The following is a 14,360-nucleotide window of genomic DNA, read 5'->3' on the forward strand; positions in this document are numbered from 1 at the left end:
TGGTTTACATTCCTTTGGCATTCCTTTGGCGCTTATGTTCATGCTCCCCTTTTCGAAAGGTGCGTTCGATGGTCACTCAATTGATGGAGACGCAGCGCCAGATGACCGATGCGCTGCTCATATGTCGCGCCGCCATGGAGACCCAGAACGCGGAGCTCGTTTCCGAGTACCAGCTGAAAATTGAACCGGAATTCGATGACGCTCGCAAGACACTCAACAAGGAGATCGAAATGCCCAAGGACGACCCCTTCGACGAGAACAACAGCGGAGCGGCCAATCGGGCCAACCAGTCGACCAACGGCTTCGGCAACGATCCCTTTAGCGGCCAGGTCAGCAAGCCAGCCATCAATGCCGGCTTCGATGACAGCTTCACGATGAGCTCCGGCTTTGACAGCGGCTTCGATGCGTTTGGCCAGAGTGGAACAGGCTTTGGCCAGACAGGATCATCAGCTGGTTTTGGCCAAACGCAACGCGATCCCTTTGGTGCGGACGCATTCGGAGGCAGCAAAAGTAGCGCCATCACACCGGAGGTAAGGCCGGGCATTGGGTTTAGAGGGAAGCCCGACGACTCACCCACCGATCATGCATTGCAGCCTGGGAAGGACGACTTTGGCAGCGATCCGTTTGCTGCTCTGCACGCGCCCACCGGCCAGGGTCAGGTGCTTAGCCCCAACGCACAGAGATCAGGCCCACCGCCACGACCAGAGTCACCTAGTCCAGCATTGCCCCCAAAGAAATCCAAGGTGCCGCCACCCAGACCAGCCCCACCACGAGGACCACAGGTAAGGCAGGACACTTAGGAGTTGCTGAGAAGATTATTAATTAAAGAATTGTGTACTCTTATTCCCACAGCCAACGAGTGGTTTCGGAGGCGGCGGCGGCGGGGGAGGAGGCTTCGCTGACTTTGAAGACTTTGACAATAAGGTTGGTACCCAATTCAATGTACGCTGGGATCGGTGGTAATGCATGCCCACCGTTCACCCGCACCTGTAGCTGTGCTAATTCAAGTTTGGTTTCCAATAACGTTTATTTACTAACAATTCTTAAGTTATTTTGTGTAGTTTAGAAATAAACATATTATTTTTTGAAGCACTCACTGACAAAAGTAGAACTTTGAGTATTTATATTGGTTTTACTTTGTTTATTGTACACTTGAGTTATTGTTTATTGCCACTCCACCTCGTACACCCCGTGAACGAAACCCTATTCCCGCCCAGTAGTCAATGGCCTTTGGCTCGTATGAAAACTAACCTTCTGGTCTCTCTCTCTCTCATCTCTTGCAACTTTTTACTTTCAGTGAACATCTTAAGAATAATCACATTTCTATAATGCATATATATATACATATACATATATATACTCGTATATAATATACATAATATCAGTACTATCACAACACACACACACACAAACAGTCAGTTAATGGGAGAGCCTCCTCCTCTAGCAGCATTGCAAATCGATTTGAAGCGTACAGAGAAAAGTTTATGGCGAACCACACCACATATTAAATTACACAAAAACCTAAACATACTCGTCTCGTATTAGTCATGGTACATGCATGGCAGAGGAGAGACAGAGCCCTGCCCATACAGACTTATCAATCATGCCTCCAATTAGCTAAATGTACTAAATCAATTCAAAAACTCAAACAAATTCCAAGCGTTACGTCTCGTCGTGTTATAAATGTAGTCAAAAACCAAAAGAAAAGAAAACTAAACGAAATATATGGATAGAAAGATGGGAGGAAACGGATGGATAAACGTAGCTCGATTCAAAGTTCGATTCCGAAATGTTGTGCAATATATTGTATTTAGCTTAATATTACGATTATGTTATGGAGACTTCCCTCGAATTGTTTAAATATCAATGATCTCAACTGGAGGATCTTAACTAGTCATACATATGTACATTCTTGGATGGTTTGTTCATTTGCTAGTCAAGAGAAGGATCTCTCTAAAGGGAATTTAAATGCAAGTTGTTTGTTGTTTCTGCATATGCGATAATACCTACATACAAACAGATATTGACAACATTTGACATCGTACACTCAAAAACAATACATTTATTATGGATTATGAATGTAAACTGCCGCAGAATATTTTGAATTTTATGGGGGAGTTGGCCTGAGCGTCCCCACTACTATTTAACGAAATTGCATCAGAAGAGAATTAAAACCAACATATATTATAGGAATCTATGCGGTATAGCTTAGCCTCCAAGTACCCAGCTATATAATTGTCAGATTTTGATTATAATAAAACCCACATAACACACACACAAGCTTCCCGTGCATTGATTTTTCTGTGCATCACATGGGTCCGTACATATAATATAAATATATCCATACACACGCATATAAAGGGAGCCCGCAACCTAACCGATACCCAAAATGTAACAGAGAAAACGTTTTGCATTATTAATAAAGAGAAATATCTATGTTCGACATCATTCCACGTACGTCAGAGAGAGAGTTGTATGGGGAGCAGGAGAGGAATGCTTTCCCTGGGTTCTGGTAATGGTAATGCTAATGGTCGTGGTCCTCCTCCTCCTCCTCCTCCTAAGCCACCACCTTTGCGATGTGTGCTTTAATGCTTTCGTTTGACTTTTTTATTGTATTATCTTTTTGTTTATAAGTTTGACTCGATTCGATTTGATTTCAATTTGATTTACTTTTAATTTATTTGATTTTTCCTCCACACACACGCACTCGTACAACCTTCCCGCACACATCCGTACAGCTCCAGAACATTCCAAGCACGCCCGCAGCCACGCCCACGCCTATGGGCACGGCCACCCCTATTCCAGCGATCAATGCCTCGCTGCTAGACAGCTTCTCCCTGTTCGATGATGCGGCACCGGGCTCCAAGGTCGCCAGCACACCTCTGCACCCCATACTGCCAGCGACATCCTCATCCTCGTCGACAGCTCCAACAATTCCCGCCCTCACCAGCACCACCTCCACCATATCCACCACCTCAAATAACCAACACTTGTCGCGTTCCAACACACCGCTCCAGGCGCAAGCCCCAACGGGAGTGGGAAACCCTATAAGCCTAGGCCTGGAAGCGAGTCTCTTTGATGCCTTCGGCGGCGGCAAAGGAAACGTCAATGCGAAGACACCAACGCCAGGCCTCATCACGGGGCCCACAGACTTCAAGGATGATCCGTTCAAGGACTACCGCTATGAAGACCCGTTCAGCATCAAAGACCCCTTTGCCGATGACGAGGAGGAGGATCAGCAGGTCGGCTCCAAGGGAGAGGCCCACAAAAAGAACTTTGCCGAGGACTTTAGCTCAGAGGGTGCGTATGCATAGTGCACTTAACAGAATCTCATCTTGATAGCATTTCCATATTTCAGATGAGATGGGAACCGCCGCTGTGAAAACCCTGAACAACGTAAAAAACATGAACATCAACAACAGCACCAAACCGAGAGCTGTAACGCCATTGAACAACGATATAATGCAGCAGTTCGATGCATTCAATCTGAATGCGAGTCCGGCCCCATCCTCGCACCACTCGAATGCCTCACAGAACCACACGAAGTCCCAGACGGCGCTGGATGCGTTTGCAGACTTTGATGACTTCGGATCGGGATCAGTTGGAGCTACAACCACAACCACTACGACGACGACGATGACCAAGAAACTCAACGATTCCTTCTTCGATGCATTTAATGATAACTTTAAGCCTAACGAAAACTCAATCACAGCCACCGGCTCATCGCCGATAACGGCCACAAAAGCTTTGGGCAGCGATCAAAACAGTGCGAGCAGGACGGCGGCCTTCGATGCCTTTGCCGTTAGCAGCGACGCCTTCAATGACAACTTCGAGGACAGCTTTGGCGGCAGCAAGCCGGCCAACTCCACTCAACTTGACAACAACTTTGCCAAATTTGAGGCCTTCGATGTCCATAACTTCTCGAGTGACTTTGGCAAGGGCTTCCCGGAGGGCAAGCAGAATGGCGGGGCCAAAAAAAGATCAAACTAAGGATAGATACGCGGCGGACTACTCAAAGCCGGAGAGCTTTGACGCTGACCTGGAGGAGGCGCTCAAGCGCAGCATGCTCGACAATTGAGGGTGCAAAACGAAACAGAAGTGTGTGATCGATCAATTAGAAATCTCCAATTAAGTGCATATAATGTTCTATACGACACCATTTTATTACTTTAACTTATAATCGCTTGATTCAGGCTTCTAGCCTTTTCTTGTTCCTCTTCTGGGCTCAAGGAATTGCGCGTCTGCCGTGTGCGGATGAAAAACGTTGGTATTACTGCATATCTATGTATAAGCTCTTTAAGTACGTTCGCATATTCGCTATATACCATTATTAAATTACCGGCAATCATATACTCGTAGAACCTAAACATATTGCGATTTAACCTGTACCAAAAGTTTATGAATTAAAGTCTATAACGAATGAAACAGCATGATAAACAGCTGTGTCCGTAGCCGCGCTTTCGTTTCGTTTCGTTACGCTGCTGCTCCAGGTTCTCTCTGACATTCCCACATTTACTTTTCCGAGTTTGCAGCGAGCGGTCATAGAAAATTGTGTGAGTGTTTCGCTGTGTTGTGCTGTGCTGTGCGCTTAAACAAATGTGAAATAATAATCTCTAAAGGGGACGGGGATGGGAGTAATCAAACGCTAACAGCGTAGAGTCCGTCCCCCCTACTCACACACACTCACATGTATTCTGCTGCAATAGCACTATAAAACAAGAGGGGGCGCCTGACTTCGGGATGCCGACCATTTGATACCCTGACAGATACAATACCACTGCGCGCTATAAAAAAATTGAGTGAATAAAAAGGTTCTGTGCAACGTTCCATTACGACAGGGCTGTAAAACCACGTTATTGCATCAACAAATTCCAAATGTATGCCTCGCAGGATCGGAATGTGGCAAGCGTTTCAAACACCTGGCGAAGATTAATATCCTCTTCAAGGGTATTGCAGTCTGCCGGCAAACAAACGTATATATGTACGCTGCGAGAGAGAGTGAGCCAGCAAGAGAAACACACAAAAAAGGCACGATCTGTACTTTTCCAACATCTACATATACTTTTGAGCGTGTTCAAGTATGGACTGTGTGTGTGTGCTTGGACCGCTAATTACATTTGTTTTGTAAATTTAATTTCCCAGTCCCAGGGATAGTTTGCGGGGTTACTCATACATGCTTATGTGTGGGGACAAGCGCTGACGGGGCTGCCAGTAAAATTCCTACAGGTGCTCGTTTCTATGTTGAGTGCCCTCTGATAGTGACTTATCTTCATACATATATATATATATGTATATATTTATACTTATGTATGTGTGTATGTGCATCTTTGTTTGTAGCTTCGAGGTTATCTGATATTCCCGTGGGGTAAGAGTGTGTTCACTCTGTTTAATGAAGTTAAGCGCGTGGGTGGCTTCTAGAGTTCGTCCAACTAATTTCACCATTTCCCGACAGATATTCACAGAACAACCATGTCGAAGCCAGCCCTCTACTATGCCACGCTGAGTCCTCCCTCTCGCGCCGTTCTTCTCACGGCCAAGGCGATCGGCCTTGATCTTGAATTGCGGTAAGTTCCCACAGCTATAGTTTCCCATATATAAACCAATTAACCGAAGATTTTCCACCCGTCCAGGCCACTTAACCTGCTGAAAGGTGAACATCTGACGCCAGAATTCATAAAATTGAACCCCCAGCACACCATCCCCACCCTGATCGATGGGGGTGCAACGATAATCGACTCGCACGCCATTTGCGCCTATCTGGTGGAGAAATACGGAAAGGAGCACCAGCAGCTCTACCCCAAGGACTTGGTGCAGCGCGCCAATGTCGATGCGCGTCTGCATCTGGACTCGGGTCATTTGTTCGCACGCCTTCGTTTCTTGTATGAGCCCATCCTATACTTCGGCTCGACGGACTGTTCCATTGACAAGATTGCGTACATCCAGAAATGCTACGAGATTCTGGAGGGCTTCCTGAAGGATCAGCCCTACTTGTGCGGCAGTGATCTGACCATTGCCGACTTCTGTGCCGTGGCCACAGTCACTTCGGTAAACGAAGCTGCTCCAATTGATGAATTCAAGTTCCCCAAGGTCCAAGCCTGGCTGAAGCGTGTGGCTGAGCTGCCCTACTACCAGGAGGTGAACGGAGATGGGGCCGACGAGCTGAAGGTAATTTTCAAAGCCAAGTTGGCCGAGAATCGCGGCAAGTAGGAGGCCCCCTAGCGTCGGCCTATCTAATCCTCTATATCTTTACATACATACAATTATCTTTGCTTGAATAAACGACTTTAGTGTTGCAACCCCTAGGGGAATATGGAATTCGACGGATTACAGCAACTTCGTTCGGTATTTTATTACACTCTTAACTTACATTTAGCAACAATCACTTAGGAGTAAAGCAAACGGAAATAGTCTTGAATGGATCGGAACCGAAACGCTAAAAGGCAGGGCGGTGTGTTGGGTCCGGTCTGATGCTCTGCAGCTGGAAGATAATCGTAAATGTCCTCCCAGATAGGGGCATGGCATCCTCTCCTATTGAGTCGGATGACGATTGGTTATGTTCTCAAACATAATTTTCTTCAAAAATATAATTAACGAAACCAGCCTGATCAAAAATATAACTAGAACATTTTACAATTATACGCCCGCCACAGCAAAGGAAGGGTGACCTGGGGAATGATATTGTATAGCGTTTAACTGGGAAGTCGTGGCTAACGGAAGTTAGCGGAGTGCATCGGCACCAATCCAATCCATTAGATGCGGCCCTCGACGCCTGGTGTCTGGAATCAAGAGTCAACGTACGGGCACTTCAGTTGTGGCTGCTACTGCTGCTGGTACTTGTGTTACATGCTTATAAAAATATGGGTAAACAGACTATCACGATCCACGCTCATGCATACACACTGTCTCACACACTCTCTCTCTCTACATTCACACGGAACTCTATTACATAGAGCCATAGATATATATATATATATGTGTGACCCTAATCTCGACGCAGCAGGAATCTTTTGATGCTTTCCGGCAGTGGCAGGTGGCCAATCGCATTCTCTGGAACGTTCTCCAGGATGACATTGCGACAGGCGCTTTGCAGGGAAAGAACTGTGGAATCGAAGGGGTAGATGGTTACAAAAATACGGCAAAAACATCGACTCGATTCACAGCACTTACTGCCCTCGAGCTGGATGATGCGGATCTGCTTGGTGGTGCCGTACACATCGATAACAACAAACAGGGGTGCCATATTCAAAGGAATTTCTCTGGCGACGGGTCCACGGGACACGCCATTAATGATGAAATGAAGCTCGCCTCTGGACGGGCTGTTGCTTGAGGGCACGTAAATAATGCCGATGCGCGAGCCTCTGTCGGTGAGCAGAATGTCAGAGTTTCCCTTGCCCATGGCCGGACGCAGCAGTCTCTTTGGCAGCAGGCCACGCGGCGTCCTTATATGTGGGGCATCGCCCAGAAGGTTTCCTAGAGGAGCAGGAGCGTTACCAAAACAACTTCACTGCTAGATGGCTTTTGTCTACTCACGGTGTGACTGACTATAGGTATCCGGCTCGATGATGTCGACGGGCTCCTGCCGCTGATTCATATCGAACTTGGATATCGGGTATATCCAGCTGTTGCCCATATTGGCCAGGTCTGGCAGGGCAAAGTGCGGAAGGCCCTCGGCGCTTGCCTCGATCACATTGGGAGCCAGCTCGGTGAGGCCCAGGCGCATGTGGCCGGACCATCCGCGCTCGATCTGCTCAATCTCCACTAGGAATATGTCGCCGGGCGCCAGCGGACGCTCCGAGAAGGCCAATGCATCGGCGAAGCTCGCCCTGCGATACGCGACAGTGGCATCGTCATCCAGCTGAATGTTTGATCCATGATATGGATGGAAACGGCTGATCTGGCGCTTCAGACTGCCCACACTGTTCGACAGCGGCTGTTGGTGCGGCTGGTGCGTCTCCTCCTCATGCACCGCGTCTGCTGGCCCAACGAGCTGCTGTGCCGCCTGTTCGGAATTCTGGGCGGCTTCCATGACGCGTGGTCGTTAATAAGTGGCGGTCCAGTGATGGCCTCTGTCTCTTGGCCTTCCTTTCCGTGCTTTTTTTTACCCTTTTCAGTAATATTGTTGCTAAAATACAAATACAGTGTTGTGTAGCGTCGTTCACTGTAATTGTGAAAGTGTTGTAAAACACACATACACGTGTTTGACGTAACCGGCACAGCTGACTGAATTGAAAGACGAAGAAAACGCATATTATTGGTAAGAATTACATTTATTTGACTAAAAAAGCAAGAACTGATTGATGTGGTGTTTTCCGTAGAAATGCGCGTACCCGGGGCCCTCTATGCCGCACGTGGCAGAACGCCGCAGAAGGAGAAGGATGTGCCATTCCAAGAGATTCTGCCCCTGCGCCTGAAGAACACGGTGAGCGGCAAGGCGGATTCCGGCTCGGATGTGGCATGTCTGCAGGAGATGGGCGTACTCTTCGCCTGCATGAAGGACAACGAGTTTGTGGAGAAGTACTGCGACAAGGAGATCCAGAAGTTTCAGAACTGCTTCAAGTGCTACATGGACCGCAAGTTCGAGGCCAAGAAGACCATCAACCAAGGCGTCGTTCAGCCGGGCAACAACCTCAACTACAAGCAGCTGAACAAGTATATGCGTCGCTTCCCCAATCCCCTCTAGACTAGAACAGACTGTTGAGCCATTTAATAATACACAAACTATTTACAAAGTAGTCCAGTTCCTGTTCCTAGTAGACCACATCGGCGTCGCCCAGACCCGCGGACGACTGGCTCTCGGGGGAGGGCTGGCTGAGGACGAAATTTGACATGGCACGCATATTGTGGAACTGCTGGAGCTGGTGCGGATGCTGCTGCTGCTGCTCGTAGAGATTGCCGCGTTCCAGCAGATCGGAGAGCTTGGACGGCATGGCCAGATTGATGTGCAGCGGATATCCGCCATGCTCCCATGTGTCGGCCAGAATGGCCAGACTGCGGTTAGCCTCCAGAACGCGTGCACGCTGGAAGTTAAGACGCTCCTGCTGCAGCTCCGACCATTGATCCTGCAGTGGATAAAGTTGATAGTCAATTTTGGAAGCGGCCAAGCGACCTTATTGTACTCACGAATCTGGTGCCGAGTCGCCCGAAATACTTGATCTGCTCCTGCACGTTGAGCACCTGCTGCATGTACCAGTCCCGCGCCTTCTCCACCCCGTCCAGGCCGAACAGCAGCAGCTCCCGCTGCTCCTCCAGGTGCTTGAGCCGCTTCAGCATGTTGTAGTCGATGCCGTTCTGCAGCGTGTGTCTGCGCGACTCGCGTCGCTTGCTGCTCGACTTCTTCGGTGGCAGGGCCAGGCTCCAGTCAGTGGCCGAGGCCGAGGTGGATGATGAGCCACCATCCGCGGACCCGCGATGCTCGAATTGCTCGCGGGCTGTCTTCAGCGTCAGCGACTTCTGCTTGACTGCATTCGCACTCGCATCCCGCTCGCTGTGCATCAGATTCAGCTGCCAGTTCTGCAGGGCATGGCGAATGTCTGCCTTGCCCAAAGAAGCGGACGGCGATGTGGCCACTGTTGCTGTCTGACGCGGTGGCTTCGGCGGTGGTGCTGGCGATCCGTACTCCAGTTCTGCGCCCAGACTTTGCGGCTGGGATCTCGGCCGAATCTTGGCCTCGCTCATCTGTTGCTGATTGCGCAGCAGGCAGAGCTTCAGTCCGGCGCAGAAGCGCTCGAAGGAGAGCAGGCCACAGCTGGGCGTGACACGGCGCAGCGAGTCGAGGACACCGCGCGGCAGTCCCTTCGAGCCGTCGTCCTGCCAACCCTTTTCGATATCCACATACCTCACATAGCCACTCTGCTTATCGTCCAGTATGTCGAAGAGCTTCTTCATGGACATCACAAACTGCTTGGGGAGCGCATCCATGTCCAGGGACTGCCCATGGCTGGGGCTGTTCCCATTGTGCGCGTCGTTGGTGTTGAGGGCCAGCATGCTGGTGCTGGTGTTCTGCCGCAGCATCTTCACCTGCAAGAGAGACCCAAAATGGAAAGTGTGTGCTCGGATTAGAGATGGTCCCACGCAGTGGACTCAATGCATAACTTGAATATTCATGTGAGGCCCCCGTTTGAATCTCTCATGATTCAGTCAACAAACGAAGACGGAGCAGCGATGGAGCTGTCATGGAATGTATGCTGGGAAAACCAAAGAGAATTGCCTAACCCGTGGCTCACATCATCTGCCACAAGGAAAGACTCACGTCATGAACTGTATTTCAACACCCTTGCAGAAGGCGCACCAATGTTTGCATTATAACATCACATAAATGTCACTGAAACGATGCAAGCTGAATGGTTATCCTTTTCAACTTTATCTTGGCACAAGTTTGATGGATCCTTGAACTACAACTTTTGATGTTAAATTCCCATTGGCAAATGCAATTCAAAACCAAATTCTTTGAGTACTTACTGTGCCAAGTGCTATGCGGAAATGTTTGGACCAATTCCGAGTCCGCTTTTTGTGTGGCAGGCAGCCTTTTGAGGCCGTTCGTCAAGGCTTTTTGCGCAAGTTAGTTTTGCACCTATTCTCGAGTGGCGGCGGTGGCGTTGCCTTCTATGTGTATGTAATGAATTGAATGCACTTCCAGTGCTCAGCGTCGCTTCAGTTCGGTCCAGCGCCCGGCCAAAACACCCAAACCAAACCAAAGCAAAGCAAACCCAACCGACTGGTTGTGCTGCTGACTGCACACTCGACGACGACTATGGGTCTCGAGACTGTGGCGGGCACGCATGCGCAACTGGTTGACTGGCGGCGGGACTGGTTTCTGTTGTTGTTTTTGTTTTTTTCGGTGGATCTTTCAAACTAAACACACACACACACACACTTACACTAGCCCAAAGATACTCACGAAGAGCACAAGGAGACACACACACTTGGCCATCGGAAGCGGTTTGGCCTAGCCTAAATCCCCGCGAGCGAAACGAAGCGGAGAGCGAGCGCAGAGCAGAGCGCTGGCATTTTAGGAGAAATATATTTGTATATTTATTTATTAGTCGAAATTCAATGCGCCTGGCTTAATCAGTCAAAGAGGGAGCTAATCGCCTAAGTATAGTTGTGTGTGTCTGGTATCTGCCACGAACTGCAGACTCTACGCAATCCCAGTGAATCCTCCGCTGGGATCACTAGAATGAGCACTTCATCTCGATCCATCACGCTTAACTGCTAAAGAGTATACTTAATGCTAGGCTAAGGATCGAAAGATCTCTCTTGGAGCTCTCACAAATCGGCCACCGACTTCCGGCGCACGTATTTGGCAAAGTAGTCTGGGCGCCAGCACTTGCAGGAGCCGGGTATCAAGAACCAGTCGTAGTAGAGGCGCACCTGGAAGCAGCCCAGCTCATCGTGGCCATCGCAGTGGGCATCCGGCGGCGCCGCACCCGCTCCGGCGCCATTGGGACCCGTGGAAGAGGTGCCATCGGAGGCGGTGGCCACGCCGGCCCGCTTCTGCAGGTACTGCTGATAAGCCTGGAAGTCCTGCACGGAGGGCGTCGGTGTGGTCGTCGAGCTGGTGGGCACCGTGTCCTCGGCATTGGGATAGAAGATCTCTGCCACCAGCAGGCTAACCCAGCGCGGCGAGGAGAGGCACCCACCATCCAGATAGTGGCACCTGGCCTGGATGCAGCGCGTCACCTCCACCGTCTGCGTGAAGTAGCCCTCGTAGGGTATCTGGACCACATAGCGCCAGGCGCCCTGGTAATTCTTGGCGAACACTGGCGTGGCATACTCCACCTTGGCGGGGCAGGGTGTGGGCGGACCCTCATACCTTATGGGTCCCACCTCCTCCCGTCGCTCTGCGGTGGGCGTGGCAGCGGCGGCACTGCCACCATCACCCTGAATGGCCCGATACAAAGTGCAGAATCTAAGGGAGAAAGTTTATTGAGGGATTAACAGAGGGATTCTGTAGAAGATCATTGGTATGTGTGCCTCCAGCTTTACTTACACGCCACCGCCATCGCAGAACTTTCGTGGTTTACGCTCTTCGGCGGCTCTTTTCTGTTGCTGCTCTCGCTGCTGCTGCTGCTGCTGCTGCTGGTGTCCGTCCTCCTCGTCCAGAGCGGGATCAAAGTAGCTGTACTCATTGGATTCTATGCCATCGGGCAGACTGCGACGAACGCGTGTGGAACCAGAGCCGGGATAGGGCCTGTCGATGTTGTTGTTGTCCAGCTGCTCCACGGGCTCGTCGCGTATGATCTGGGTGACCTTGGGCAAGGTGTCGTCGGCCTTCAGCACGGGCAGAGTCTTCGACAAGAACTTCAACGTCTGATTGCGTATGAGCTCGCTGTGGGGGGGAATAGAAATGGGTATGGGAGTCCCTTAGGAACGCTGCTCACGAATTCTGAGGATCGGGTGGAAGACTTACAAGGGATAGGGCTCGCCGAGCACATTCTGTCCGAGTGGATTCTTGGGTATCTGTCCCTTGTTCAGATCCCCGCAGATGTTGTGCACGGAGACGGCCGACTTCTTGCCCGCCGCCACATCCTTGCAGTCCGCATTCACGAAGGTGTACGGCGGTGGCCTGACCCTGGGTGGCACGGCATTCGGGGACTCCACAAAGGCGTAGTAGCCCTCGGGCGGCTGCTCCTCGCCGTAATCCGTCGCAGGCGACTGCTGCGGCTGGCCAAGACCCAAGTGGGCCAGCAGCAGAAAGCTGAGAATTTTCTAAGAAACAAAAAAACAAAAAGAGTGAAGGCAGTCACAGAGGGGGACAAATAAATCAAATTAATTGTCGAGTTGAAGTCAAAGTCAGCATGAATGGTCCCGCATTGTGCGGAAAGAAATTCTCTCTCTTTCTCTATCTTTCTCTGTCTCTCCCCTTCTCTCTCTCTGTCTGAGATATTTTTTTGTTGTTTGGCGAAAGCGCGAAAGTTGCGGGCTTGAAGATAAACAAACCCGACCGCTGTAAAATGAACTGAAACCCAAACTGAAACTGAGATCCAAGACTGCGACTGAGGCTGTGATCTTTGCATCTTGATGGGCCTCGTTGCTCACTTGACCATTAAGTGGCGTGGCCAGGGGCCAGTGGACTGGGGAACTTTCCCTGAAATTCTGGCCACTTCAATGAAATCAAAAGTTCAACAAAGAGATTCAGGTCAAGACGGCAAGTAACATCTCTTTTGTGGCGGTGCGGGCGGCTGGCTGCAGTCTTAGAGACACTTTGGAATTTCGCTGTCACTGCCACCGCTGCCCCTCACTACCCCTTTTGTACGGCATCTCCACAGAGCCACACTGTGGCTGGCTGTTCATCTCTCGACTTCGTGACATGATTCACGGCACAAATTTGAATTCCGTATAAAGGGAAATTGGGTCAAAGACTCAGTTCTTTTGTTTCCCTCTGCTGTGGGACATTCTAATGAGGCTAAAACTCGTTTCTTACCAAAAAAAAAGAAACAAGAAAGACAAACAAATACACACACACACATACAGACAGATAAACAACAGGCAAGAATTTGCATGGTAAATATTGGTAGCCTAATTGCAGATTTGAGATTGAGATTGACCGCATTTCGGTCGACAATTCCCGAGGTGCCACCTCCAGCCAGAGAACTCGTTGGGGTGGCGTGTGTGTTCTGAATGTGTGTATGCCGTGGCTAACGGGAAAGTTGCTCCGGCACCCAAGCTAGAAGAGCGCACATCAACGGCACGGAACGGAACGGAACCGACCAGAACAGAGCCAAAAGCCCCACTCCCTGCCACACCACTCGACAGTTAGTTTAATTCATTAGCATGCTCCAGAATCGCATGGGGCCATCGGTTCCCAGCCATACAGCAGTACCGTAAGTGTTGCAAAACAAATGACTTGGCCAACGAACTTGAGGCTTGGACAGAAACAGTTAGCACCAGCTACCCACTCCCTTTCCCATAATGACACATACCAACAGTAAACGATAATCCATGCTCTATGGGACAATCTTTGTCTTCTGGCAATCAACTTCTTTCCGACACGCACACAACAATGGGTTCTCGGTCTCAATTTTGGCCTCCTTGGGAGCCGGGGTTGGGGTTTCACGGTTTTCTTTGATCCGCAGCGCGAACAGAACAAGACGCGTCAAGTGCAACAACTGAACTGAAACTGAGCCAAGAGTGTGGCAGCCAGCAGACGTTGAACCTCTACCAGTGGGTCTCTGGCTTTGCCGCCTGCTATTGCTTCTTCAGGCCCGGTCAATGAGCAAGAGCGTGCCGCAAGAAAGTGGAATGAAAGAAAGCTTTGCCTTGAATTTAGCATACAAGAGAACGCCACAGAGACAGCGAGAGAGAGAGAGAGAGCCTCAAGTTTGGAGGCATGCTGGCACTTTTTGTAGCGGACTTTTCGG

The 14,360-nt window shown here is 49.9% G+C and overlaps 6 protein-coding genes across 9 annotated transcripts in view; 3 read left to right on the forward strand and 3 right to left on the reverse strand.

Moving 5' to 3' along the window:
- Positions 1-14,360, forward strand: part of LOC117891438 (epidermal growth factor receptor substrate 15-like 1) — a 28,029-nt gene that overhangs the window by 2,807 nt on the left and 10,862 nt on the right. For 2 of the 4 annotated variants that reach the window (XM_034796912.1, XM_034796913.1), the window contains 5 exons: positions 60-530; positions 594-782; positions 853-924; positions 2,739-3,300; positions 3,359-4,430. In XM_034796912.1, the coding sequence (XP_034652803.1) occupies positions 60-530; positions 594-782; positions 853-924; positions 2,739-3,300; positions 3,359-3,990 (1,926 nt within the window). In that variant the 3' untranslated portion in view covers positions 3,991-4,430. Of the gene's footprint in view, positions 1-59; positions 531-593; positions 783-852; positions 925-1,297; positions 2,456-2,738; positions 3,301-3,358; positions 4,431-14,360 lie in introns of those variants that run through there. The other 2 variants (XR_004648624.1, XM_034796914.1) reach the window with 2 other exon arrangements.
- LOC117891442 (glutathione S-transferase 1) lies at positions 4,458-6,296 on the forward strand. Its single transcript, XM_034796918.1, has 3 exons — positions 4,458-4,553; positions 5,453-5,564; positions 5,631-6,296. Exons 2-3 carry the CDS (start codon positions 5,470-5,472, stop codon positions 6,205-6,207), a joined length of 672 nt encoding a protein of 223 aa, XP_034652809.1. The 5' UTR covers positions 4,458-4,553; positions 5,453-5,469; the 3' UTR covers positions 6,208-6,296.
- LOC117891440 (neuralized-like protein 2) lies at positions 6,325-8,136 on the reverse strand. The gene is made up of 3 exons (XM_034796916.1): positions 7,531-8,136; positions 7,168-7,470; positions 6,325-7,098 (listed from the first exon to the last, which is right to left on the reverse strand). Exons 1-3 carry the CDS (start codon positions 8,024-8,026, stop codon positions 6,983-6,985), a joined length of 915 nt encoding a protein of 304 aa, XP_034652807.1. The 5' UTR covers positions 8,027-8,136; the 3' UTR covers positions 6,325-6,982.
- LOC117891443 (coiled-coil-helix-coiled-coil-helix domain-containing protein 1) lies at positions 8,171-8,732 on the forward strand. Its single transcript, XM_034796920.1, has 2 exons — positions 8,171-8,254; positions 8,316-8,732. Exon 2 carries the CDS (start codon positions 8,318-8,320, stop codon positions 8,678-8,680), a length of 363 nt encoding a protein of 120 aa, XP_034652811.1. The 5' UTR covers positions 8,171-8,254; positions 8,316-8,317; the 3' UTR covers positions 8,681-8,732.
- Positions 8,690-10,531, reverse strand: LOC117891441 (suppressor APC domain-containing protein 2). The gene is made up of 3 exons (XM_034796917.1): positions 10,459-10,531; positions 9,121-10,017; positions 8,690-9,059 (listed from the first exon to the last, which is right to left on the reverse strand). The coding sequence occupies exons 2-3, from the start codon at positions 10,009-10,011 to the stop codon at positions 8,748-8,750; spliced, it is 1,203 nt and encodes a 400-aa protein (XP_034652808.1). The 5' UTR covers positions 10,012-10,017; positions 10,459-10,531; the 3' UTR covers positions 8,690-8,747.
- On the reverse strand, positions 11,007-14,349 carry LOC117891439. The gene is made up of 4 exons (XM_034796915.1): positions 13,923-14,349; positions 12,410-12,708; positions 11,990-12,328; positions 11,007-11,908 (listed from the first exon to the last, which is right to left on the reverse strand). The coding sequence occupies exons 1-4, from the start codon at positions 13,941-13,943 to the stop codon at positions 11,266-11,268; spliced, it is 1,302 nt and encodes a 433-aa protein (XP_034652806.1). The 5' UTR covers positions 13,944-14,349; the 3' UTR covers positions 11,007-11,265.

This window comes from Drosophila subobscura, chromosome E, assembly GCF_008121235.1.
Source record: "Drosophila subobscura isolate 14011-0131.10 chromosome E, UCBerk_Dsub_1.0, whole genome shotgun sequence".
NCBI lineage: Eukaryota > Metazoa > Arthropoda > Insecta > Diptera > Drosophilidae > Drosophila > Drosophila subobscura.